Source organism: Lepidothrix coronata, unplaced genomic scaffold (assembly GCF_001604755.1).
Source record: "Lepidothrix coronata isolate B3197 unplaced genomic scaffold, Lepidothrix_coronata-1.0 Scaffold313, whole genome shotgun sequence".
Taxonomy (NCBI): domain Eukaryota; kingdom Metazoa; phylum Chordata; class Aves; order Passeriformes; family Pipridae; genus Lepidothrix; species Lepidothrix coronata.
The window spans coordinates 499810-525572 of NW_016690493.1; the positions used below are offsets into that span (position 1 = coordinate 499810).

At 37.9% G+C, this 25763-nt stretch overlaps 1 protein-coding gene across 1 annotated transcript; it reads right to left on the reverse strand.

Moving 5' to 3' along the window:
* Nucleotides 1–1446: 1446 nt before the first annotated feature.
* MSH2 (mutS homolog 2) lies at nucleotides 1447–24701 on the reverse strand. The gene is made up of 11 exons (XM_017837837.1): nucleotides 24685–24701; nucleotides 23833–24032; nucleotides 18672–18781; nucleotides 16358–16481; nucleotides 15165–15315; nucleotides 12160–12257; nucleotides 10807–11052; nucleotides 9128–9332; nucleotides 8509–8756; nucleotides 4278–4450; nucleotides 1447–1859 (listed from the first exon to the last, which is right to left on the reverse strand). The coding sequence occupies exons 1-11, from the start codon at nucleotides 24699–24701 to the stop codon at nucleotides 1686–1688; spliced, it is 1746 nt and encodes a 581-aa protein (XP_017693326.1). The 3' UTR covers nucleotides 1447–1685.
* Between the last annotated feature and the right edge of the window lie 1062 nt (nucleotides 24702–25763).

Below are 25763 nucleotides of genomic sequence, written 5' to 3' on the forward strand. Positions count from 1 at the left end.
GTTATGCAGCATTCAAACCTCTCAAACAAGCCTTTAGTTCTTCTGGCGATCTAAGGAGATCTAATATGTCCCAGTTCTAGCCTAACTTCAAACAAGTATTATCCAACAGTAAGTTGAACACCACACCTCTTCTATGACTATTGTTGGAATGTTTAAATGCAGACCACTGCAACATATTAATCCAACACAGCTTTAACAGCAGCGCTGCTGTCCTCAGCACACACCCACTGATGCAATCTCTGAACACCGCAAGTGTGCCCAGCATCCTCAGCATGATTTTATTCCTATCATCTCATGCGATAAACACCTTTTCCCATTAGTCTTTCAACACTGACAGTTTTAAATATAGGTAGTGCTCTTGAGCTACAATTTAAAATGCTAAATTTCAAGGAGAAAATAAACTTGTTACCAGCATGCTTTCAAACTGTCTCAATGAGAGAAGTACATCAGATAAAAATCAATGCATTCTTACCTTGTAGACAGACCTCACAAATCACGACCAACTCACAAGTTCCAGTTAAACTGTAACTTCACTCCAGCCTCTGCTTTCATTACAAACCCACCAAAATATGCAAGACTTATCACCACTCAGGCATAAAGAGCAGGCCCACAGTATATGTGAGTCAAGCATTACCATCCACAGAGAAAACAAAAAAAAAATCCTATCCATCCCACCCCTCCTCAGCTCTGTGCAAGGACACATGTAAAAGATTTCTGGAAAACCATAGAAACATTTGGTTGGAAAAGACTTGTAAGGTCATCAAGTCCAACCATTAACCCAGCACTGCCAAGCCCACTACTAAACCATGTCCCTAAGTCTACACATCTTTTAAGTACCCTGAGGCTGTTTCTTTTTGTCCTGAGAGAAGAGACCAGCCCCCACCTTACTACACCCTTCTTTCAGGGAGCTGTAGAGAGCAATAAGGTCCCCCCATGAGCCTCCTTCTCTCCAGGTTAAATACCTCCAGCTCCGTCAGTTGTTCCTCATAAGACTTGTGCTCCAGACCCTTCACCAGCTCTGTTGCCCTTCTCTGGACCTGCTCCAGCACCTCAATGTCCTTCTTGTAGTGAGGGGCCCAGAACTGGATGCAGGATTCGAGGTGCGGCCTCACCAGTGCCAAGTACAGGGGGACAATCACTGCCCTGGTCCTGCTGGCCAAACTATTTCTGACACAAGCCAGGATGCCATTGGCCTTCTTGGCCACCTGGGCACACTTAGATTAGATGGGTTTTTTTTCTAATGGAGCACTAACATAGCCTTACTAAATCTTCGATGAATTAATTAATATAATTGCATCCCACAGAAAAGAATCATGGTATGGGTCAAAAATTCTGTGTATGCACTGTTGTTTTTTAAGGCTGTGGTAGCTGTATACCACCTCAACTGTTACACTTTCTAGCACACTTCTGGTAAAATGCTACGCATTCTGTTTGTGCCGCCAATAATTCTCTCAATATGAAAAAGCACTTTATTGAAAACTTCTAGAAGAGTACAGTGGTCACAACTAAAGCAGGAATCTGGCACATAATGTGCTCAGAATTTTTTACAAAATAATTACAATCCAAGAAAAAAAATGCCTACATAAATCAGTACAAGTATCATAAAGTATAAAAGCTACAAGACAAGAAAATTATAGTTCTTTCAATGCAAAATAGGCTTCAAGAGCTGTATGCTGTTCTCACACCTATAATGATGTAACTTTCATTCGAGAAATTATTTCATTCACAAAACTGTTGTTCTTTGCCAGCACATCATTTCTCAGCTGTTTCAGCTTGATTTTGATGTCTTCTTCTGACATGTCTGTCAGGGGCAATGCTTTCACTTGACAAAGAAAATCCTGAATTATCTTTTCACCTTCCTGAAATGGAGGGAAGAGAAGTAAAAGAAAACAGAAAGAATGTTTAGATTGCAAGCAGGATTTTTGCAAATTCCCTAAAGATACAAAGCACTGTTCATCAGGAGAAACTCGGTGCAGGCAAAAAACAGTTATTTTTGCACTTGCTATCAAGTTTTCAACACCAGAACAATCCAGTTATACTGGCATCAGGAGTTCTTTCCCCTTTCAATCCCTGAGCAAAAAGCATCAGTTGATCAGCAGAAGTACAATACTTAACATTGAGATGTCCTATATATGTTCCAAATTTAATCCCAGTGTGCAGCCACATGAGGTGAGGATTGCCAGCAACAACAGCATAAGAATGGCCATATTACCCAAACTAGTTACTTTTAGGGGGGACTGTAAATCAAAAGCAATGTTTCAATATGCAAAAGGAAAGAACAAATTGTAACCAAGCAACTGGAGAGTGGCCGTCACCAAGGAGAACAGATGATAATTAAGCTTTATGCATATGCTTTTATACAAACAGGCGAAGTGGAACTTCTAAACAATCTGACTTGAATAGCAAGAACAAACATTTCAGTGAACAGTATTCAGAATCCCTGTATTGGAAACAATTTGCCCATAATACAGAATTTTGTCCAGTCCTCTGTATTTTAGAATTCTACTAAAAGGTTTTCTTAATTTTCCCCTATCATTTAAGGCTAATGCAGTTTTCAGTGCACAAGTCTCCAAAGCACTCAGAAATGTAATAGCACACTTTTCCCTCTAAATGTGATGTCAACCAAGGCAGATAAATTGCCTGGGTGAGACATCTAAAGCTCTGCCATTCTATTGCCTAGAGAGTTTATGAAATATTATGTATTACTGAAATATCCAAGAATAAAACATGATGCTGTATTTGTCACAAGTGTTTGCTGTGTCAATTTAATTTACATCAACGTATGACCGTGCAGCCAGGTCCAACTAATCTGAAAATTTCTTCACCATGACATCTAGCACGCTGACAAAGGAAAGGTAATAGTGGAGCAACTGAGGTAGTTGGAAAGAAAATCTCCTGGCAGTAAAAGTACAACAAAACAGAGATCATTCATCTACAACATCAGATCCACTTACTGAGTCAGGAACAAATGCAGTTGACCTCCGAAATTGAAAATAAAGTAACAGATAACAGCCTCTGTCTAAAGCAAAGGCTTTTTAAATGTAGAAAGTGCTTTGGATATGGACTAACACTTCAAGGCTTCCATACACTGGAGTATTACCAAGATTGCCAGGAAGAGATAAATGAGGTGCAAGGCTGTGAAGTTTCAGATCGACTGCTGGGACACAGAACTAAGATCTATAAGCATATTTCTATGCACACAGCAAGGAGGACCTGCACTGGTGAAAACCAATGCAAGCCATAAGGCAGCACATGGATTTCCTAGAAGGCTGCCACAGATGTCACTGGAAGGATTCTTAATCCAGCAACAAGATGACACAGGATATCCTGAGAAAGCTTCCTGCAAGCCCTTGTTTTCTTTCACACTGCCTGCTAATGAAGCTTCTTTAAAAAGAAGGCAAAGGGAGAAAAAACAGTTCACTCAACATTATACAATTGTATTATACAATGTAGACATGATCAGATCTACGATGAGATGTGGGTTTCCTCAACCTGTGCTCAAAGACTGTGCAAAGCCAAGAAGATTTTACTTCCAGGTTGAGTAGAGAAAGCCAAGCTAAAATTCTCTCATGTGAAATGGGAAGAACTTCATAACATCTGTAAATCAGACATTCCAGGTCCTTTGATATGATCAGCTTGTGAGATGTCTTAGTACTGATGGGACACAGAGAGGCACAAAGGAGAAAGCTGTGTACTCAGCTTTTCTGTGATGTGAACAGATCTGAACACATTGAGCTTTAAGAAATTGGCACTAATGAGCTCTCAAATAAGGGGGAGCAAAACCAGGTGCAATCCAACTGTGGAGCTAAGAATAATCTACACAATTATAATAAAAGCTTTGTCTTAAGTCCCAAGAAACTTTGCAAACAAACTAAATAGTCAACAAAAGTGATGAACACAAAATTCTGGCTTGGTTCACAGCATAAATAAAACTCCAAAGGTCAGGCAGAGACATGGTCCCTTGTATGACCCCAGTTGTTCACCAATCATACTAACTGGTGATCACTATTCTTTAAGAAAAAAAATGAGTTTCAACCTCACGACTACGTCTTCAGATAAAATTCTTGCCTATGTTAAGTTGAAATGAATCTAAATCAAAACCCACTATCCCTGAACATCTCTTCAATTCTTATAAACCTCATAGCTAAAACATTTTGTTATGGAAAAATGTATTAAAGGTAATTATCCTCAAGTGCTGGGGGAATCTGAATCCTCAAACTATTTTGCTTGAGCTATTCCAGCAAAAAAACTTTTAAAAAACATTTCTGATAGCAAACCTCTCTCTCTCTGTAGGGTTTCTTGGCTGATGGTTCTCCTTCAGAGTCCTTGGACTTGCCAATGTTCTGAAACTCCTCCAGCTCCAAGGCTTTCGCTCTTGCACTTTCTATCACGTGTTTTGGGAAAGCTGCCAACTCTGCTACATGTATTCCAAAACTCTGGTCACAAAAACCTGGATGCAGAGAAATAACCCAAGAGTTAACAGTGCTCAAAAGATAATATGGCTACATAGAAATTATATGAACAAGCTTGTAATAGTTCTCTGTTCTGAAGAATTAAGTGTGTATCATCATTTGGTTCTCCCCAACACTTTCTGATTTACCTTTTGAACTAAACCTGATAACACAGACTAAAGAATATGCTCTTATTTAATTAAGCTCTCTTAGAGCAGTAATTGCAGAGCTCCAAAGTGCTTCAGGAAGAAATGGAAAATTCTTCAGGCAGAAAGAATTTCCCTCTACTACTTGAATGACATTGAATAATGATTTTTATTAAAGCACTTCAGCACAGTCTGCAGTATATAGTAATTTGCCTCTTTTTTAATATATATCTCTCACACTTATATAATATAAATTAGTTATTTATATAAATATATGTGTGTGTATGCATAAATATTAAAAATGTTGCATTCTCAAACATCCCTTTTCTCCTTTGCATCTGTAGCACATAACTCCTCAGTCTCCAGGAGTCCCCTCTAATTATATCAAAACCTTTCAACTTTAAGTTTACACTTATTTTAATTAATACATGGTTTATAACACTTGGTTGAGAAAGAAAAGTTCTCATAATTGCTCAAAATATCTAAATTATACACGGTTACATAAAACAATTTTCAAAATCTGTCAACTTCATTAGTTTACATTATCATAATTCCATTTGGCATCCCACAAATATTACTACATCCTTTTAATTCTGGTCTCCAGCCAAGAGTTATGAATAAATGAATTACACATGCAAAATGACAGTTAACTAATCATCTATTAAATACTGAGTATCCAAAGAAGAGGTAAAGGAAAACTTAGCATTTAGATTTTTTTCTGTTTTATTAACCTGGTAATCTCTTAAACTTCTCAAAAGGAGACTAACATTTTTAAGCAGAAACTAGTCTCTTTGATTTTACACTAAAAACACACACTTTCCCAGACACAAAGCTAAGTTGGTTCTCACTCAGAGAATCCTGAGCAGAGGCCTGGAGAACAGTACCTTCTGTGTCTCCTCTTTCAGAGATCTTCTCACACTCTTGAAGCATGAAGATAGGGTTGAACATACTGCATAAAAAGTTCCTTGTCACACACTTCAGATTTAGTTATGCATTTCAAATGACATGAAACCTGTTATTTGTTTCAAAACACAGCTGTATCCAAGCTGCCTCTACTCACATCCTTGTCAGAGCAACTTAACACTTCCAAAAGGGAAAGAGCACAACACTAAATGCAAAAACTTATGTGAGAGAAATCCAATTTTAGACCAGGTATTTTAAGATGAAGACTTCATAACGTTGTATCTCTTCTGTAGATAGATAGATAAATAGATAGATAGATAGATAGATAGATACATAGATAGATACATAGATAGATAGTAGATAGATACAAACTACTGTGCCTCTACACTCAATAGCACTTCCAAGAAAATGGATGGAATGGAAAGACATTGCACGTACAGAGAAAAGGTGGGTATGACTAAAAGCGGCAAAGATGATTCAAGAAAAATATGAAACTGGGCTTCTAGAATTTTTATCAGGACCAGAATAGTTGCATTAATACAGGTATAAAAAACGAAAGGAGTGGGTTGAAGAAAGAAAATTCACCCAACTATCTGGGGAGTATTAGGGGATTTTATCGTAAGAGTTGCTATTCCAAAGGATGTAGAAGGTAGAAGGTTTTGATACAGTGTATATTAATTCCCTCCCCAACCAACGTGCTCAAAATAAGGCATCTAAATAAAGAAGGCTTGTTTGAAGATAATGTACATCACCAGCTCCCGCTGCACCAAAACCACTCATAGTTTCAATGTGTGCTTGCAGCAGCTTATTACTATATTTTTCTTCAGTTCCCATGCCACACTAAATCATCTTCTAAGCACTGATTTGAGCAACGCATTCAGAGGGCTCTGAACCATCACTTGGTGGAAGGAGCTCAACATATGCTGCAGAAGATGGGAAACAGCACACTCGGGAAGAACCACAGACACTGCCTCTCCATGGGCAAGGCTGGGTGCCAGGACCGCAGCACTCTGGACCAATACTCAGAAGCCTGGAAAAGTGCATGAACCAAGAGCATTTCTAAGGAATAAAAATCCCAAAAGGCAAGGACTCAGGGTTAAAAGAAACAAGGCTGTGGCAGCCAGAGCTGATCTACCCAGCTGTAAGCAGACTCTCAGTAAAACCAGAGGAGAGCAGTACTTCTGGTCCTGCTGTGATTCCCCTTGTTCAGAGCAGTATCCTCATCTTAGAGAAAAGTATCCAAAATCTAACTGGAAGATTATACCCAGAGGGGAATACCAAATTAGAAATGGTCATACATGTAATCAAAGGGCAAGAAATGAAGTAATTTCATGGATTTAAAACCAGAAGAAATGAGTAAGAAATAGTGAATTAGTAATGTCATAGGAGCAAAACTTGCATGGTACCACTCCAGGGAGGCTCAGAGCAGGATATAAAACCACATTTACCAATTATCTAAGGGCATTTAATAGTATGGTGATAGCCTGTGAAGATTATAAAAAATATCTTTAAAAGCATCTCAGTAAAATTTGATAGCTGGGCAGCATACTAATTACATTTCAGAACAATATATGCCAGAAGGAATGAACTGAAAAGTCCTAAACTGGCTACAAAAATGAGGAAACAGTGGAGAGAGTGCCAAGATAATACATACTCAACATGCACTGTTCACAAATAGCAGAGTTATTAGGATGAACAAGGTAAGCAAAAGCAAGTGTTTGATATGTCAGCATAACAAAACAGCTTTTAAAATGAGGAATGTAGTACAGCAATCGTACCACTAAGATTAAATCCTTAACAAAAAAGAGATAAGTAAATGTCAGTCTCCAGGATTTGAGATGAGACATGGATTAGCTCCTTACCCTTAACAAAGATGGATGATACTGAGTAATTCTTCTAGTAAAGTTAACAGCCTAACTCCTCGAATAATTATTCCTTTTTTGAGACAAAACCACTCCACAAGGTAAGCTGTTGATCAGATCCAGTCTAGCCAGAGTGCTCTACAGGAGCCATGTTCTACCTATTTGAGAGTCATCTAACTCATTCCTTCATTGTGGAACTCAGAAAAGGAAAATTAAGAGGTATTTTTAAGTGAGAATATAGACTTACAGTACTCTGCCCACATTTTAAATCAAAATATCAGTCCAGAGGTTGCCAACCTGACTGAAATGCTCTAACGAGAACAATAAAAAAATCACTGTAGGGTTGACAACTAAATTAGAAGGCCATAAACGAGCACACCTTGCAAGCCACAGTTACACAGCTCTCCTTTATGTAGCATAAATACAGGCTCCTGGTGAAAGGAACAAGAAATGATTGGGGATATAGAGAAGCAGGAGGAACTGCTTTCTGCAGTGAACAGATTAAATTTATGCCTAATAAAAAATTGTTTAATTTAACACTGAAGGAATAACTGGATCCACTAAAGGCTTTAATTAAATACATCTAACTGATTTTACACTAACAAAACAGGCTACTTGTTGTTTCACTATGATGCCATTTGCTAAAAATAAACCATATGATTTTTCCTACATCAAACTACTGCATAAATTGGGCAACATAAGACTAAATCTTATCACAATGAAATAGACATTATTAAAAATTGCCAGTACATAAAAGTTGCACTCATTTCTTTTAAAAGAACAGTTTAAGGAACATAAGTATTTCCGACCAGCACGTTAAAATGGCTGATTTAAGAAAACAGAAAATAACCTTTTGGAACCATTCCCTCTGGTCCTTAAAAAAGGAAAAGGGAGTGACTCAAAAGCACCAACTTGAGTGGCAGAAATAACCTAGAAGTCTTAACAAATAATCATCAACATCATCACCAACTGTGTTCACACATGGTCAGAGCTCCTGCCATACACACTCTCTATGGACAGAGAAGAATGTGTCTATTATAAACCCAAAGCCTGAAGTATGACATTAATTTATTCCCCCCATTAAGACTTTTTCCTCTCTCAGGGCAAAATGAAGTTTACCCTGATTCACCATATACACAGTCTTACCTTCCTTGACACGATAAAGCATCGTCAGTGTGTCATCAGTGGTCAGAGCAGTAACATGTAGGTTATTTACTGTTGGCACTTCGTCAGCAAGAGCTGTCAGTTCATGAAAATGTGTAGCAAACATAGTGAAAGCACAGATTTTGGTAGCAATGTATTCTGAGATAGCCCATGCTAAGCCAAAGCCATCGTAGGTAGAAGTTCCTCTTCCCAGCTCATCAATAATTATCAGGGAGTTCTCAGATGCTGTCCTAAAAACACAAGAGCATTTTATAATGCTTGACAACAGCATGAGTTCAGGATATTGGAGTATCACAAGTTATGAAGAAGCAAAAGATCTTTCCTATTTACATAACAACATACAAATAAAGTGCAAACACAGTGTCACACAGATCATTCCAAATTAGTTCCTTTGTCCTGTTCAGACTTTGGCCTCCCGGTAGCAGCTCTGTATTGACCGCTGAAATAAACAAAGGCAACTTCAAGAACTTAGGAACCAGATAAAAAGGCCTTGAGATCCTCCACTGAGGTTCTTCCACACAAAAACATCAGTGCATGTTTCTTAGAGCATGTCCTTCCCCATCAGCCCCAACCAACACAACCAAATAAGCACAGGACTTGCCTAAGGATTGAAGCAGTTTCCAGCATTTCAGCCATGAAAGTAGACACGCCTTTCAGCTGACTGTCTCCTGCTCCCACCCGAGCCAGGATACAATCCACAATGGTTATTTCTGCAGAGTCACACGGAACAAAACACCCAATTTGGGCCATAAGAACAATCACTCCTGTCTGCCGGATGTAGGTTGATTTTCCCCCCATGTTAGGGCCTAGAGAAGAAATTTTGCAAAAAATAATTAAAAAACCATCAACTTTTTACAATTCAACAGTTCTTTTAGAGGAGAACAGGCTCTAAATTAAAACAAAGAATGTTTAAACTTATAACTCTCTTGCCAGGAAAAAGTAGCAAACTTGTCTAACAGGTGCAACAAGTGGCTCCAGTACTAACAAGGCTGGTTTGTTCATCTTACTCACTGTGCTTTTTCAAAAAGAAAAGTGATCAGAGAGCATAAGTTTTAGGACTTTTCAGAAGTAAAGGCAGTCATCTAAAATATACCTAAACCTTTAAAGTCATCAGTATTGCTGCTCAAGAATAATATTAATTTGTTTTCACCTCAAAAAACAATTAAAATTTCCCTGTAAAAATGAAACAGCTTAGATATAGAGTGGGTACAAGCTAATGGGTGATTTAAAATCAGCAAACCCAGATATTAATAAGTTAATTGTAATGAAGTATAAATGAAATAAAAATTATTTTCCAGAAAATGATCATTAAAACCAGTTTTATGCTTTTGCTAACCAGAAAAACAAGTGTCTTACCATGAATTTTTTCAGATTTTTAGTTTTGCTTTTTGATTATCTTAGAAGTGTTCGTTAATCATTCTCTAATTTCAGATCTTTGCTACTCAGAATGTATGTCAAGGACATATGGATGGAAATTAAGATTCAATTAAATCTATAAACACTAAAAATGTTTTCCTGCGTAGTAAAATTATCTTAATTACACCAGAGAAAAGGGTAAAAAATAGTACCGTCATTGAAACATGTTTTGCATTTAAAATCAACCTTAATACTTAACAAAGAAAACACTAATGAAGAGGCTGCTTAAAATCTTGCCTACAAAAGATGCCTATGTGGCTACAGTACAATTGATACCCAGTGGAATTTTCCAAATCACCTAGCAGTTTCAGGTTCTCCAGCTCCTGAGGTTGCCTGGTTTGTGGAGTTACATTCACTAAGGCAAAGAAAACATTAAAGAAGGACTAAATTCTTCTTTTCTACTGTCCTAGCAGCCTCTCTCTTCATGAATGACTCTTTCGAAATTAGTGATCGCCTTCTACAAAGAGTGCACCATAACTACAATCACAATAACCAAATCCATTAATATTAGTTTGGATGATGAGAAATATGCCTGTATGTGCAGAAACATGTAGAATATCCATAATCAAAGGTAACATTTCACAAGAATATTATGGACACTTTCTTCTTTTTAATATAATAAACAACAGTAGCTTACCAACACGCTCTCTTCTTTTACAGAGCTAAATCTTATTCCCCATTCAGAAAGAAAAGTACTTTACTAGCTGTTTGTTGATTAGAGAAATTGTTTTGACAGAGTTCTATTAAATTGCTGGTTTGTTTTGCTTATTGTTGGTTAGGTTTTTTTTAAAAAAATCATTATTGGAAATACTCGAGACATTTATAAAGTAAATAACAACAGAAAAAGAGAACAGAAGTATTTACCAGTAATAATGTGGAACATCTGCTTGCCTTTCTCGAATGTAACGTCATTGGGGATGAAAGCCACCTCATCCTGCATTTCGAGGCAAGGATGCCTTGCACCTTTCAGCACAATCCTCCCCTGTCCCTTTTCCAGAATGACAGGACGGACATACGGCACCGGTGCTCCGTTGGACACGTGAGCAAAACTGACAATCACATCTAACTGAGCTATCACGTCGTTCATCATCTGCATTGGCTCTGCATAACCTGTTTTGATTAGGGAGATACACAAATTCAATACTGTTAGCAATTTTTTTGCCCTTGCTGAAGAGGTGTCTTAAAGCCTGTAGTGAGCCCATAAAATTAGTTCATCTGCATTAACAATTTTGTTCATGGTGGCAGTCACCTTCTGGGAGAGTCCAAGATGTAATCCTAAAGTTCCCATGCCTTGAATACTAAGGGTACTTCTTCAGACTAAGACAGGGGAGAGTTGAGGCCATGTTGACTATTTTCCCTCAACACCCAGACAGTGAGAAACAGCTTATCCTAGTACAGGAGGCAAACACTCGCAGTGGCAGATGGCTGGAAATCCAGTACCTTTCTTTCCTCCATAACACACTGCATTCTGATGCTCAGGTGAGCAAAGAGACACAGCACAGACACTTCAGGCACAGCAACCATCTATGTTTATGTGAATGATGGGAGGGAGAGGTCTATGAGATACAGTGCCTGTGATACCAGAGAACCAGACTAGATGGCCCAGCATCCCCAGTAACAGTTCTAAGTTTTGGTGTTTGGTTTTCTCCAGTGAAAGGGATGAGGTACAGGAGTCTACAGCCCAAATTCCCCAATGTCTCTTCTGCTTTTGGTGAAGAATACTAAAGAATGCTCTGTCAGCAGGCAATCTTGGAGCAAAATATATGGCAAATATTTATGAAAACAAGGATATTTTTATTGCACCATTTAAGCAATGACTAACTTGATCTTATATTGCATACCAACGTTCTTCACAGACCTCGGGTCCCACTCCCTCAGTTCTCTGTTGTCCTTTACCATTTCTGCCATTTGGTTGAAGGTGCCCAGAGTCAGGGAGGTAGGTGAAGGATAGATGTGGCCTTTATGGGCTTATTTTTGTCCCTTCCATGGGATTAGCATTTGCACACACCTCATCACTGCCTATTTGTAGCAATGCCAGGAAAGGGTCTGGCCACAGAAGACAACATATTTCAATCTTCCAACAACTGTCTGAAAGCCACACCTCACTTTTCATGGTAATTCTGTGGGGAATGAGAGCCTCTACAGAAGGCTCTCAAAGTAACTGCAAGTCCTCCCAGCATTCCAGACTGTGATACCCATCAAAACTGGCATTTTCACCTGAAGCAATGCTAATGATTTCCTTAACAATTGCATCCTGAGCCTCTTCATACTCTTCTCTGTTCCTTTTATATTCTTCATTGACAGAGCTCAGTTTGCTGTGAAAAAAACAATAATATTTAGAACCTGTGGTGTTCTGTCTTCACCTGCAATGCCAAACTTCTGGCTCCTCATCTATGAGCCAATACCAGTTGTTCCCACCTGTCTTAAGAGCAAGGTTCAGCACAAGGACCACAAAGCAACTAATCTACAATTCGTTCACACCAGGATATCTGCAATATTAATTCCAAGTTGAAGAACACCCACAAGGGCCAAACCACCAATTCTAGCATCAACACATGATTCTTCAAAATCTTCCAGTAGTTGTTTGTTATAGACACTCCATGTGATAAGGACTATCGCTTAAAGCTGAATTTCTGGCCATTTTGCTATGGGATGTGGCACATTATAGAACTGGTAGAGAAGAATTGCTGCTAAGCAACTGTGTAATTAGCCCAGAGTCCTACAGCAGGCTTATCAGAGCTGAAGGCATTGACTTATTTCATTTAGTAAAAACCTCAGTGAACTACTGTCACTAAGAACAGGTTCAAGTCTTCAAAATAAGGCAAGCTGAAATCAAGAGTTTAAACAAGTCTTTAGTTTTCTCAAGCTCATCTCTCAAACAAGGAACATAGTCTGCAAGACTGAATAAGAAACACACTCGAGTAGTGTACCCACACTATAAGCAGAAGTCAGCCTTGTGCTTCTAGCACCACCAACAGAAGCAACTATAACTCAAGTAAGCACAGAGAAATCTGTTTTATTAGTGATGCATGGGCTGCTTCCCTAAGGGAAAGTAACAGATGACACAGAACAGGTTCTAAGTACCATCTTCTCAGTTACAGAAAAGCCTAACTTCATCATACATTTAGATTCATAATATATTTAGAAGCAGAAAAGGCTGTTTTAAATTTCAGGGATGTTTTTAAAAAATATCCTCTGAGTAAATGTTAAAACAAAATGCAATTAAGGCTTACACTTTGTTCATTTAAGTAAATTGGTGTGAAATACACCAACACATTGGTTGGTGTGAACCAATATGTTTGCCCTCCTTTTCAAAGCAAAGGATTTATTACTATGAAAGTGAGTGATTAACAGAAAACAGTCACTACTGGTAATAGCCCTGTCTTGAAACCAACCTTCCCCTGTAGGCAGTGCTCCTCATACTTGTTTGTCAATCAAGATCTCTCTCTCAGTAAACTCCCTTCTCTCCTGCTAATTCCAGCAGGACCAGTTATACATAGAGCAGTACAAGCAGGGTTTGTCTGAAACAGACTGCATGATATATTAAATTCTGCTGCTTTTACCCTTCCAGGTAGCACATGCAGGAGACTTAAAAATTAGTTTTGTCTGGAACCTGCCATTGACAGGTTTGTCAGAAGGCTGAAGTCCAATTAGTGGCTGATTATCAGAGGCATTTCTTAGGGTTGATACCGAGGCTGATACTATTTATGCTTTGATTAACAACCTGAATGATGGGGCTGAATAAACTCTCAAAGACTGTGAACAATACCACAGGAAGGAGAGCTGTCAGTACGTGGGAGGACACGGCTGCCATTCACTGGGATACCTACAGACTTGAAAAATAGGTGGACAACAATTTCAGCAAAGGCAAACGTAAAGTCCTGCACCTGGGATGAAATAACTTCATGTAACAGTAGAGACTGTAGTCCAAACAATAAAAAAAAATCATAAAATACTTGGGGGACCCAATGGACAAGAAGCTGAACACAAGGCAGCAGTGTGCCTTGAGGCAGAGAAGGCCAAGCCCATGCTGGCTGCATTAGCAAGAGTGGACCCAGCATGTTGAAGGAAGTAATTCTTCCCCTCTATTCAGCACTTGTGAGACCATATATGCAGAGCTGTCTCTGTTTTCTTCTTCCCTGTGAGACAGATCAAACCTGGAGCAGATGGTCACCACAAAGATACAGAGCTGGAGCACATGGCACACAAGGACAGGCTGACAGAGATGCCTGCCCAGGCTAAGAATCTGAAGTCAGCCCAGAGGGAAGAGGCACCAGACTCTTCTTGGAGGTGCACAACAAAAGGATGAGATACTAAGACCTCGAGTTTCTGAAAGGAAAATTCTCATTAGATCAGATCAGAAAAGTTTTCACGAAGAGTGATTCAGCACTGGAACTTGTGCCCTGCTAGGCTGTGAAGGATGCCTGAAGGATGGGCCCCTGGGCAAGGCCTTGGGCTACATCATCTAACTTGCAGATAGGATCTAATTTCCAAGGTGGATGTGCTTTGAGGGAGAGCTAAGAGATTATCACTCAATTCTGCATATCTAACTTTCTACTTTAGTTTGCTCTGAGTAAAAACACTGAAGAACAGAGACATTAGATGACCAATGTAGTCTTCGCTCCTTCTAGAATGCTCTAAAAGAGCTAAAAAAGAAAAAATAGACTTTTTGCTCAGCTGACCTGTGACAGAACTGCTGTCCAGACAAGGAGACACTGAAACAGCATCAGCCTGAAGACTGGAATTTTTAAATAGCTTAATCAAAAGAGGCACTGAATTGATGTTCAATACATAGGACTAACAGAAATTAGAGCATGACTTGGAACAAAGAAAAGGTAATCACCAACAAAATTGCTCCATGTCATATTTGGTGATAAACATAAATAGCTCTTTCCCTACTGCAGCTTGTAAAAGTGTCTGTATAAACACTTCAGAGTGACTGCAATTATGCTACTTGCTGCAGCTAAAACGGAGGAATTAGCCCAAGTCAAAGGACCAAAAATAGCTAACAGTTGGCAATGGGGAATGCAGCTTTTAACATAAACTGTATGACTATTCTTCCTTCATGCCAGTCTTGCTCAATATTTCAATCTGTGAGCCAATTAAAAACATGAAAATTCAGCCATTCAAGATGCAGGGAAACCAGTTCATCGGTATAATTAAAAAGGAACAATCCTATTACTTCACAATAGGCTTGAAAAAGCACCAAGATGACCTTATACCTGTTGGTGAATTTCACACCATTCTTCTGTGTATCAAGTATTGCATATTTTGAATTGTTGCGGAGAACTTTTTCCTCCTTGCAAGTTATTCGAAAGTGATGTCCAAACTGTGAATTTGTCTCCAGTTTGATACTTTTGCCAGCTTCCAAACCTTTTGGATGAAAAGAAAGAAAAAGAAAGCAACTGTATTATCACAAATCCAGCAGCCTGTCCTATTTCTGCTCACTATTCCCCAGTTTCCATAAGCCAATTCAGCAGACTTGCTTTGATTCCGTACAGGTATGAGAAATATCCAGACCTAATAGGAGCACACTGATACATTCTCTGCTCTGACACTGATATGCTCTCAAACTGCATATTCAAATCAGGCTCACAATTACTGTATTGCTATGAATTCTCCAGAAAAGTGAAAAACGTTCATAGCAAATTGCAAGGACATTCTGCATTGCTGCTGCAAGCACAGCACCTGTACTCTTGTGATCCTTCTACTAACACATACTTCTGCTGGTGAGATTTCTCATCTCATCCCTACACGATCTTTTCTTTCCTTCTTTTCATCCAGGTATCTTGTTTACACTAAAAAAAGTACCAAGACTACAAAAAATATGCAAGCCATTAAAGGTGTAACCTAAAATGGTGTTGCCAGTTTTCCTTGCCACATTTGCATTAAAAGTTGGTGGCTTTTGTTTTTTTAAGTTGCTCTTTGAATGCCTGATTCATCAGATGCACATGGAACTTTTTGCATAGGGTAATCAATTCTTTAAATGTCTCATTTGCTTATACATTACATTTTGCAAAGAACCATAAAAAGAAAACTAGCATGTCCTGAATGGACACTCAGGAGAATGCACAGAGGAGGGGGGGAAAAGTTTCAATGCATGTCCTCAAAGGATGTAAAACAGAACTAGACTTAGCCAAGAGTTTGATGCGTTACAGTTCTACAAAATGAATTCTGCAGTACATTGCAACACGCTTGATAATTTCTGAAATGCTTCGGAATGCTGTCTTCGAAAAAAAATAAAGGCCAAGTTCTAAACCAAAAATTACTCTATTTTCAACAGATTGTACTGCAACAACTAAAGTCACAACAAAATAATACAAACATACCTTAACTCCTCTGTACCAGTTTTCATCACTTGATCGCAAAACATTTTACAAAGGAGGTAAGAATCAAAGGCAGTTCCAAACCCTACCTAGTTCTTTGGCTGCAGTCTTTAACAAGGACTGCATTTGCTCTTCCAGTTCATTCATCTTCTCACTTAATTCTGTTAAATTAGGATCAAAAGAAGACTTGACAAGAAATTCATGATTCTCCACCTAGGGAAAAATAACAAGAAAAAATTCACATGAACAGAGGCAATAAAAAAAAATTACCTCCCTGATCATAAACAGTGAAATGAATTCACTTAATCATTTATTCAATTTTTAAAACACGTATAATTTTGTAATGCAATGTTATTTATGATAGTTGGTGTCTGATTCAACTGCAAAACAAATACACCTCAAACACTCATTTTCTCAAATAATATACTTTATACAATCAAAATACACCAACTTAACAGACTCCTTTCTGCTGAAATGAAGTTGCTTGCCTATTTATTCACAAACAAGTAACTGAGCAGTAGGCAGAGAAAAAAGAGAAGTCAGGGGAAATGAAATTGTTATGTACACAATCTGTATGCTAGCCTGGACTTCTGCAGCTAATCCAGACAGAGTGTAAAAGGATGGGGCATTTCAGAACAAGAAGCCTTTGGAAACGGAAGTTTCTGAAACAGTAATTCCTGCCCAAAGGAGATTCAAAAGGTTATAGAAGGAACCTACTTAATATCACCAAAAGTCCTCCCCAATTTCAACTCAGCTCTTGAGTTGAAAAGCATACACAGTTCCTTCTAAGCTTAACATTTTCAGAGGCCCAGATTAAATAAGTTGTATTTCATCTTTTTTCTCTCTCTTCCCCATGCTTCCACTGCCAGGTGGCTGTATACTGAAAGCACCAACAAACACTGAAGCTGCCCCAAGTTGAGGAGGAGGTTGTAATAGAGGGTTTTTCAAAGGCCTCTTATGATTCTGTGAAAGACAGGAATGGAAGTGACAGTTTCTCAACTTTTATTACAGCTAGGTAAATGAATAACCACATCCCACGCTTTTTGAACTCAGATGTTTCTTTTTATATTAGAATGGATTATTGACATAATTTAGTTGCTATGACAACCTATCCTTCAATTGCACTCAGAATAGAGCTGGTTTTGTTTGAACTCCCTAAAAATCTAGGGGGAATTTCAAGTCAAAGTGCAAGTTTTAACATTCATATAGACAAGGGTTATTCTCCTGGTAAAACCAGTGTTGGCTTATCTATAGCTATTTTCCAGTATCTTGATGGGGAGGAAAAATCAAATCCAACATAACAGATTCTATGGTACTTGATTAAAAATAACTGACTTGTTATTCTGTTTAGGACAACAAAACATTTTTAAAGTAGAACCTGAAAAGAAGTTTAAAGAGCTGGACTATGAAGGGTGAAGGCTTAGAACAGCTGTTAGTTAAAGAAAACAGAGTCCCAGGGCACACGAACCGCATCAACAGATGGTCTGTAACTAGTATAAAGCTATAAATTTCTTCATTACCATATATCACAAATTACAGCAACATGTCAATCAAACAGTCTTTCCATAAACAGTAGAAGGCAGCTGATGGATGCATAACACAATAGAAAGAGATAAAATGCGGTGCTTCTGCCTTTGGAGAAAAGTACACGTGTTCAAAATTTTAAAGCCACTGCAGTTTCCACAAGTTCGACACCTTGCCCTTGCACAACGTCTGGAACGAGGTTAGAGAGATTTCATACTTCCAGAGTCAACTGAGACTGACACTTATGGCAATCTTAAAAGACTTCCCAAGTTTACCAAAATTACTGAAAGACCCTGCTGAGAGGAACATTAAATACATTTCTAACCAAGTAGGTCCATTTCAAAATCCATCTTATCAGTTCTCTAACAAATATAATGGGAGAAAAGTAAAGTCAGTCTTTAAGCCTAAGGCAATAATTTTTCAGAGAGGCAAACCGTTAGTTATGAAGACTTAATCCCACTAAATAGCACCAAGTCTAATGAACTTCTTAGAAGCAAAAAAATATGTAATAAATATATTCTGGCTACATTCTAGATATGAGACATATCACAGTAACTTTAAAAATACAAAGAAGCAGAGAAATGACAAAATCACTTCTCCACTTTCAATACTGATGAGGTTTTGAAAAAATAGTTTCAGGTCCACAGCATCCATGTATACAGTCTTTTCTTATTGGCTAGATAATTTCAGATAGCAGGTGAATATCCTGTTGATATTCAACTGCTATACTAATAACAGTCTTCATATATTCCACAGATAAATTATCACTAACTGCTTAATATAGAAGATCAATTAAATTTAGTGAGTGTAGAGCAGATTGCAAAGTTCAATAAGAAACTTTAATTGCCAAGTAAACCCCTCCCACACACCAGCCCGTACCTTCTCCATATCCAATGTTGTCTCTATCATCTCCAGAAATTTTGAGAAGTCAGAGTAGATATCATTAAGGGGTGTTATAAACACTGCCAACAACAACATCTGGTGAGCTCCTGTTAAGAACAAACAAGAAAAATTATCATTCACAAAACCCCACAAATTTACCAGAATTCACTTATCCAAGGTAAACAACACAACTACATAGCTCGTTGATTTTTACTAAGATGGGTTGTGATTATTTCACTGAAACACGTGTACCTTTTCCTAAATTGGCATTATCCCACCTACATTCTGATCGAGTTTGTACCTATTCTGTCATCTTTGTTCATAACTGGTTGTATTCGTTCCCTTCTACTATGAGTAAGACTTCAGACAAACAACACTTTGAAAGTAAACCTGCTGTCTCGATATTACCAATTCTTGCACACAAAAAGCTGAAATGGCTTTAGTAAAAAGTGTAGGTCTTATCATCCACACTCAGTTTTTAACTTTTCCTAAGACAAAATTACCAAAACTTGGGAATATTTGGTAGATTACAATACAGACAAATAGAAATTGAGGTGTTTGATGTTATTTGATTTTGTTTTCCACAAAAAACCCAGATCTTTGTATAGTCACTGATGTTTCCACTAAACGGGAAGTTATCAAAATTAAATTAGTCTCTTCCAAGGTATTTTGTTAGCACAGATACTCTCTGCCACTAAGTGACATATTGGCTGGAAGTCACCAAAAGCAGTTTACAGTTAACATGCACAAATATTGCCAATTTTGTGAAAGAAGTATTTTCTTCAGGCCTACAAATAAAGTACCTACATCCAGCAGCCAGCTCTGAAAACATTCTGACAGGAAATAAATGTTTACACCTTTGCAGCCACTTCAAGTTATGATTTAATCACAGAAAGATTAGCATTATTGACTATGTGATTTACAGAAAATGTCTCAAACTGAATCCAATACTAGGAGCTTAGAGTCATAGGATTATGTACAGAATTATGGTATTTGCCTCTAATGTTTGCAGGCAAGGCTTTGCACATTAACAGAGAAATACAGAATTGAGCTTTGGCTATTCCACAGCCTCTCAATTTCTCACCAGACTAGGGAAAAAAGTCCTAATCTTTCATAAGAAAAATTTCCATACAAATTTATAGAAGTCACACAGTGAGGACATGATTACCCAAGGGAATCTCTCTTCTCTCTCAGCTGTGTAATTCAAGTAGAAAGAAAAAGTTTGGTTTGATTCCTTTTCCTCCCATGCCTTTTTGCTTCCCCACTCCCTCAAGCTTTTAAAGTTAAAGCTCTAAACTGATTAGTCTCTATTACTGGAGAAAAAAATTATATATTATTGAGAGATTATTTAACTTGTAAAAATGGAGTTTTCTGCTGATTAAAATCTTAAAAATTAAGAGAGAGATGAAATAAAGTACAGTTTGTTTTTTATTCCAAATCTCTTGCTTGGTCTCATTCAGTATTTTCTTCGCCTCCAGTAAGAAGACACCTAGAAAATAAAAGGAGTAAGCGAAGAAGGAAGAGACTGAAGAGCAGAAAACCTTCACATCTACTCTTCAGAGTGGACTTAGCAGTTTCCAGTGCTCCAGCTGACAGAGTACATGGCACACACCATGAAATGATCTTCAGTATTCCTGAATTAATGAAAAATGATTGTGCTTGAACCTGAAGTAGAATTTCTTTTAGTGAAAGGAGTAAGTTAAGTAGGGAAGTTTCATTATATAATTTCATTATTTAAGATTGAAGAATACATCTTCAGACACCACAGAACAATATCACATTCAAAGATTAAAATATATTAATGTATTAAGTAAATAAAATACCAATGTATTTATACATATTTATTAGATGGTTAGAACTGATACATTGCAAAATTTATTTACACTTTCAGTCCAACTTGAAACTCAGTATCCAGCATTTGAAGGAAGTAAAATAGTGGAGTTAGTAAATACTGAGGCTTTTTAAAAGCTATATGGGTACGCCTTTCTTATAAGCATAACACCCGTCTTTAAGAGAACATGAGCAAGAAACGCCATTGAAAAATTCTAAATGAAACTCAACATGTCTTGCACGTGCATTCATAAACTCATAGAAAAGATGCATAGTAAAAAAAAACCACTTTTGCACCTACTCAACATTATCAGCATGTAAGCTAACCATTGAGAGAAAGACTAATGAACCTTTGTACAGTCAAAAGCACAGATGCATACTGATCACAGAGCCTATCTGTTCCCAGGTACAGTTTTTAATTTAAACCATAATTTACTTACTGAAGCACAGAGAAGTGTTTATTACACACATTAAAAACGTGACTATTAATATGGTTTAAAAGTGTTGTATAGAAATTAAAATCAAGCACTAACCTTCAGACTTGAAACACAGTTAGTCTGGCAACAAACTGACATACCCAGGGAATACAGACAAATCTCATGACTAAGTGAACCAGCCATTTTGATATCATAATTGAAACTGGGATAAAAGGAAAAGAACAATGGAAACTGGGATAAAATATAGTACAGTTTACTAGAGGTAGATCATACCCATATAATGCAACATCTCTCTGAGATACTGAATGCCTAAAACAAAGGCAAATCTGCAGACCTAATTTGGGCTGTTCTAAAGCATTCAGCAAGGTGTCACAGGAGATGTTAAGGTGCAAGGTCTATGATTCATGAAATGATCAGGAGGCAGATAAAGGGGACATCACCCACTTGCAAAGGATGAAAGAGCTGAAAGGACATCAGCAATACAGTCCCTCCAGGGCTTAGACAAGCATTTATTTTTAAAAGATGTGTGAATTTATATTATTGCACAGAAGAAGGCTGCTTATAAAAGCCACTAAAATATACAATATGGAAGATACCAGTAGATTATATTGGAATAAGATGAATCAGAAATAGATCAGCACTAACTGACCTTAAAAACTGGGCTAATAGAAATGAAGTAGAATTTAACATGGAGTAAGATGACACTGATATATAAATGTGTTTCCACTATGAGTAAGGGAATAATCAGCTGGATATGAGAAAGGAGGGGAAAAAGCCCAGTTTTGATCACAAAATGGTTATAATACACCAGTGCAACAGTCTTGGAAAGAACAGTACTGAAACAGGCAATAAAAGGTATTTCCAAAAGCAGAGGAGGGGGGATTCAAGTCATTGTATACAGAATGGTAAAAATACGTCTGAAACCCAGCATCCAATTTCTGTGTCCTGCATATTTACAGCCTTAAGATAAAGAGTGTCCATTTGAGATAGGAAGGAAGATGTTTCAGTAGCTTCTTGAAGACAAAAATCTTTTAAGTACCAACATTTTATGCCCCAGTAATTTGAGTAATGAACTGCTGCTCCCTTTTGCCAGCCATAGCAAAATGATTTGATGACTCAGAGTCCTTTCCCATCTTATGCTGATTTCTTATGTCTAAAACAGAAGAAGTCACCTTCACTCATTAGCTCCCTCCTCAGGTTTCACCATCTATAAAAACAAGGATCTCAATTAAGCAATGCTTTGCACTGAGGGAAAGGCAATCACTGCTGATCACTTCATGGTATAGTTGCTCCATCTCCCCATAGCCATTCATGAGATAAGAAGTTCAGAAACTGGCAGATGCTCAGAATGGTCAAAAATCTTTCTGGTTTCCCATCCCTCGATGAGTTAAAACAGTTTGTACAGTCACAAACAGAAAAATTATCAGATCCACTCTGAATCAGTCACATACATTCAAAATTACCAGACCATTCATGTAGTTTAAACAGAAAAATAAAAATAACACGTCGCCTATTTTAAATTATCTTTGATATACTGCTGGTGATTGCCCTACTAAGGCCAACTGATTCACATGTAGAACAGCAAGAACCTTTTGCAGTCTATTAATTTTTCCATATGGTGAGCTTAGCAGTTTGCCTTACACAGCTTGTTCCTCAAAACTTCTAAAAATGGAATTGTTTTCCTACCCCAATGTGATGACAGAGAAACTCTGTTGATCCAAATGACAACTAATAGAAAAAGAAATAAGGACAGGAAGCCAGCATTCTGACCTAATACCTCAGTTTAAGATGGGAATCCAAGAGCTCCATGTCAAGGCTAAAACAAGCAGAGCCTGTTTGGAAAAGCCAAAGGGACATGACTGAGGCAGCTAAAGAGTGGCACAGCTCTTTAAGAACAAAAGCAAACAAAAAAGTTGTATCTGCCAGTTCCTTCTCAGCTTCAGATTTTAACTGCTTTTGGAAATAACACAGCCAGCAACTAAAAATTAATTTATTTTAAGATTAATATTTTAGAAGATAAGTTTCATTACCTGAAGTCATAAAACTATAGTACAGAAAAGTATAAGACACTGGGTAGCTTTATTGCCTACTCAAATACAGGAGAGAAATTTTTGCAACCATACTATTTCAAATAACAGTTCTCTTTAAGGCCTTGGTGCTTGCTTTATGCACAGAGATTTTCAAACAAATTAATGGGCTTCTACAAAAATATGCTTTCTGGCAGGTTGGGACTGCTATTGCTAAATTGAATCATCCCTTCATTATGCTGATCTTATCCTGCATTTTCTTGGCTACACACAGAAAAGAAAAAGAAATAGCAGCGTTTATGTTTTCTAGAATTGCCTGTCACAGTACTGCTCTTCCTACTAATGAAGATCAGACAAAACTCTGCCACATTACTCGTATCAAATACAGCACTATGATTTAAAAAAAAAAGCCACTCCAATTATACTAATAATGCTTAAACTGATTTTTTTTGTGTTTAATTACAACCCAAAGTGCAAAATGTCTTCAAAAGGAAGACAACAATATCGTATGAATGTTATCTTTTTTGTAAGATCATAATGACACACAATTGGTCAGAAATTCTTAGAGACACATCCAGATCAAAGATTACCACACCACCACCCAAGTATTCAAGTATTCAAGTTCTAGTATTTCAGGTACACACTAATTGGAACACTTATTCATGTAAGGATTTGGCTATGTATATTATTAAGTATCTGACTGGCATTTCAGAATTTCAGCTCATTTCAAATTCAAATGTGTTTAAGCTTTATCCCTGCAGCAAAAGAACACGGGAAAAAAAGTCATTTTTTGAAATCTACACACTCTTTCTTTGCATCATCCGTATACTACGAAACACTGAAAACAGATGGGGGTAGTATTACCTTCATGTTTTTCTAGTGCTTCTACAACATTAGGCACTTGATTAATAGCCTGGTACATTCGGTAACAGTCCTGTAAGTTTGCTGCTTGTCTCTGAAATTTCTTTGCCATCCGGTTGAGGTCTGGAAAGCGACGTAAGAGATCTTCTTGAAGGCACTGACGTAGTTCTGGATCCAGCACAAACGCTTCAACCAAATTCAACCTAAGTAAGAAGTTCATAACAATGATTAGCATGGCATAATACATAATTCTTTTATGACACCAATGAGAATGAAAACACTTATCTGGCAGCTCTTATCTGTACTTTCCCTATGGCTGTATCCATTGGCCAACTTGCCTGATTTAAAAAAACCAAATGAAACTAAGACAACCCATGAGCTGAGAAAGCAAGGATATTTAGCCTATGTCAGGCTTCGGTAGTTTTGAAAAGTTGGAGTTTCTAATGAACAGCATTGAAGGGAAACTGTTTTGAGCACAAATGCCAACATCTATTCAATTAGGTATGTTAACCCTCAGAATCAACTCTGAGATCAATCCTTTCCCTGAACCATAAAAGAAGTCTTCCAGTAGTCTATGAAAAAAGAGGCATTAACTACGAAAAAAACCTCACTCTTGGCAGAGTTTAGCTTCCTGTGGTCAAGGCCAACATTTACACTGTGCAGCTGTGCAACCCTGCACCACAGAATCAGAGTCCTCAAGGTTGGAAGGCACCTCTGGACACTGACTACTCCAACCTCTGCTCAAAGTAGGGTCACAGCTAAAGTCAACTGCCCGGGAGAGTGCCCAGTCACATTCCGGGTATTGCCAAGGATAGCGCCAGTATTGACCCCTGGAACACACAACTAGTGACTGACCTCCAAGTGGACTTCATGCCCCTAATCACCCTCCTTTGAGTCTGGCAGCTCAGCTGGTTTTCAGTCCACCACACAGTCTACTTGCCTAGTCCATACTTAATCAGATGTAATGGGAGACAGTGACAGCTGAAATCATGATAAGCAACATTCACTGTTCTTCCCTTATCCAACCACCTCAATTTGTTGTAGAAGGCTATTGGGTTAGCCAGGCATGATCTTCCCTTTGTAAATCCATGCCAACTACTTCCAAACTACTGTTTGTCTCATGGCAGGTATTGGGGGACTGCATTCTTATCAACGTCTGTACTGTCTGCCAGCCTTGTTGTCACCACTGACTCCCAGCTTGCCTTCCCTTACTGCAGCTCCCTGACATTTTGGGTTGGCTATTTTTGTTGGTGTTTTTTTGTTTGGCTGGGGTTTTTTATGTGGTTTTTTTTTATAGTGAAATAAATATTCTTTCACTGCTGAAAGCAAGTGTAAATCTCAACAAGAAGTGACAGAGCATTAAATTGTATTTCTTCACTAGAATATAACTGACTTTCATACATTTCTTGTTTTGGTTTTTTTGCATCATCTCTACATATTTTGCATTTGCAGTTAAACAAAGAAGTCAGATATTGTTTGTTCTGGAGAGGCCAGTCTTCTTCGGTCATACTTTCAGAATAGGAAGGAAGAGCTCTGCCTCCTTCAGAGACCTCCACACATTATATACTGTACTCATTACTGGTTAATCACATTAACATGTCATCTATCAATATCTTGGCTTCAGCAGGGAAGTTAATTTCATGTAGAGACATGTAAGCAAAGAAAGGACAGCTTTCACCATATTATTCCTCCTGGTTTGCTTACTGGCAGAAAAATGTGTTCGTCTCAATTACAGTAACATTTGCACTTGCAAACTGCATTGGAAATGACATTTTTTTTGTCATTTTGAAAGCAGTAATCTCTACATTACACTATGCAGTGTTCTGCAGAGAGTGCCAGTTGCTGGCAACAGTATACAGGGGTTAACATGGTACACTGCCTCAGGTAATTAGCAAAGGCTCACTCAAGAAAGCAAGGCTTTGGCTAAGGCAACA

Bases quoted from the DNA above. Each gene is read 5' to 3' on its own strand.
- MSH2 (XM_017837837.1), bottom strand. The intron at 4,451-8,508 runs GTAAGACTGTGT...CTCTGCATCCAG, and splicing joins GCTTTATCGTGTCAAGGAAG to GTTTTTGTGACCAGAGTTTT. The intron at 1,860-4,277 runs GTTTGCTATCAG...CCTCCATTTCAG, and splicing joins AACCCTACAGAGAGAGAGAG to GAAGGTGAAAAGATAATTCA.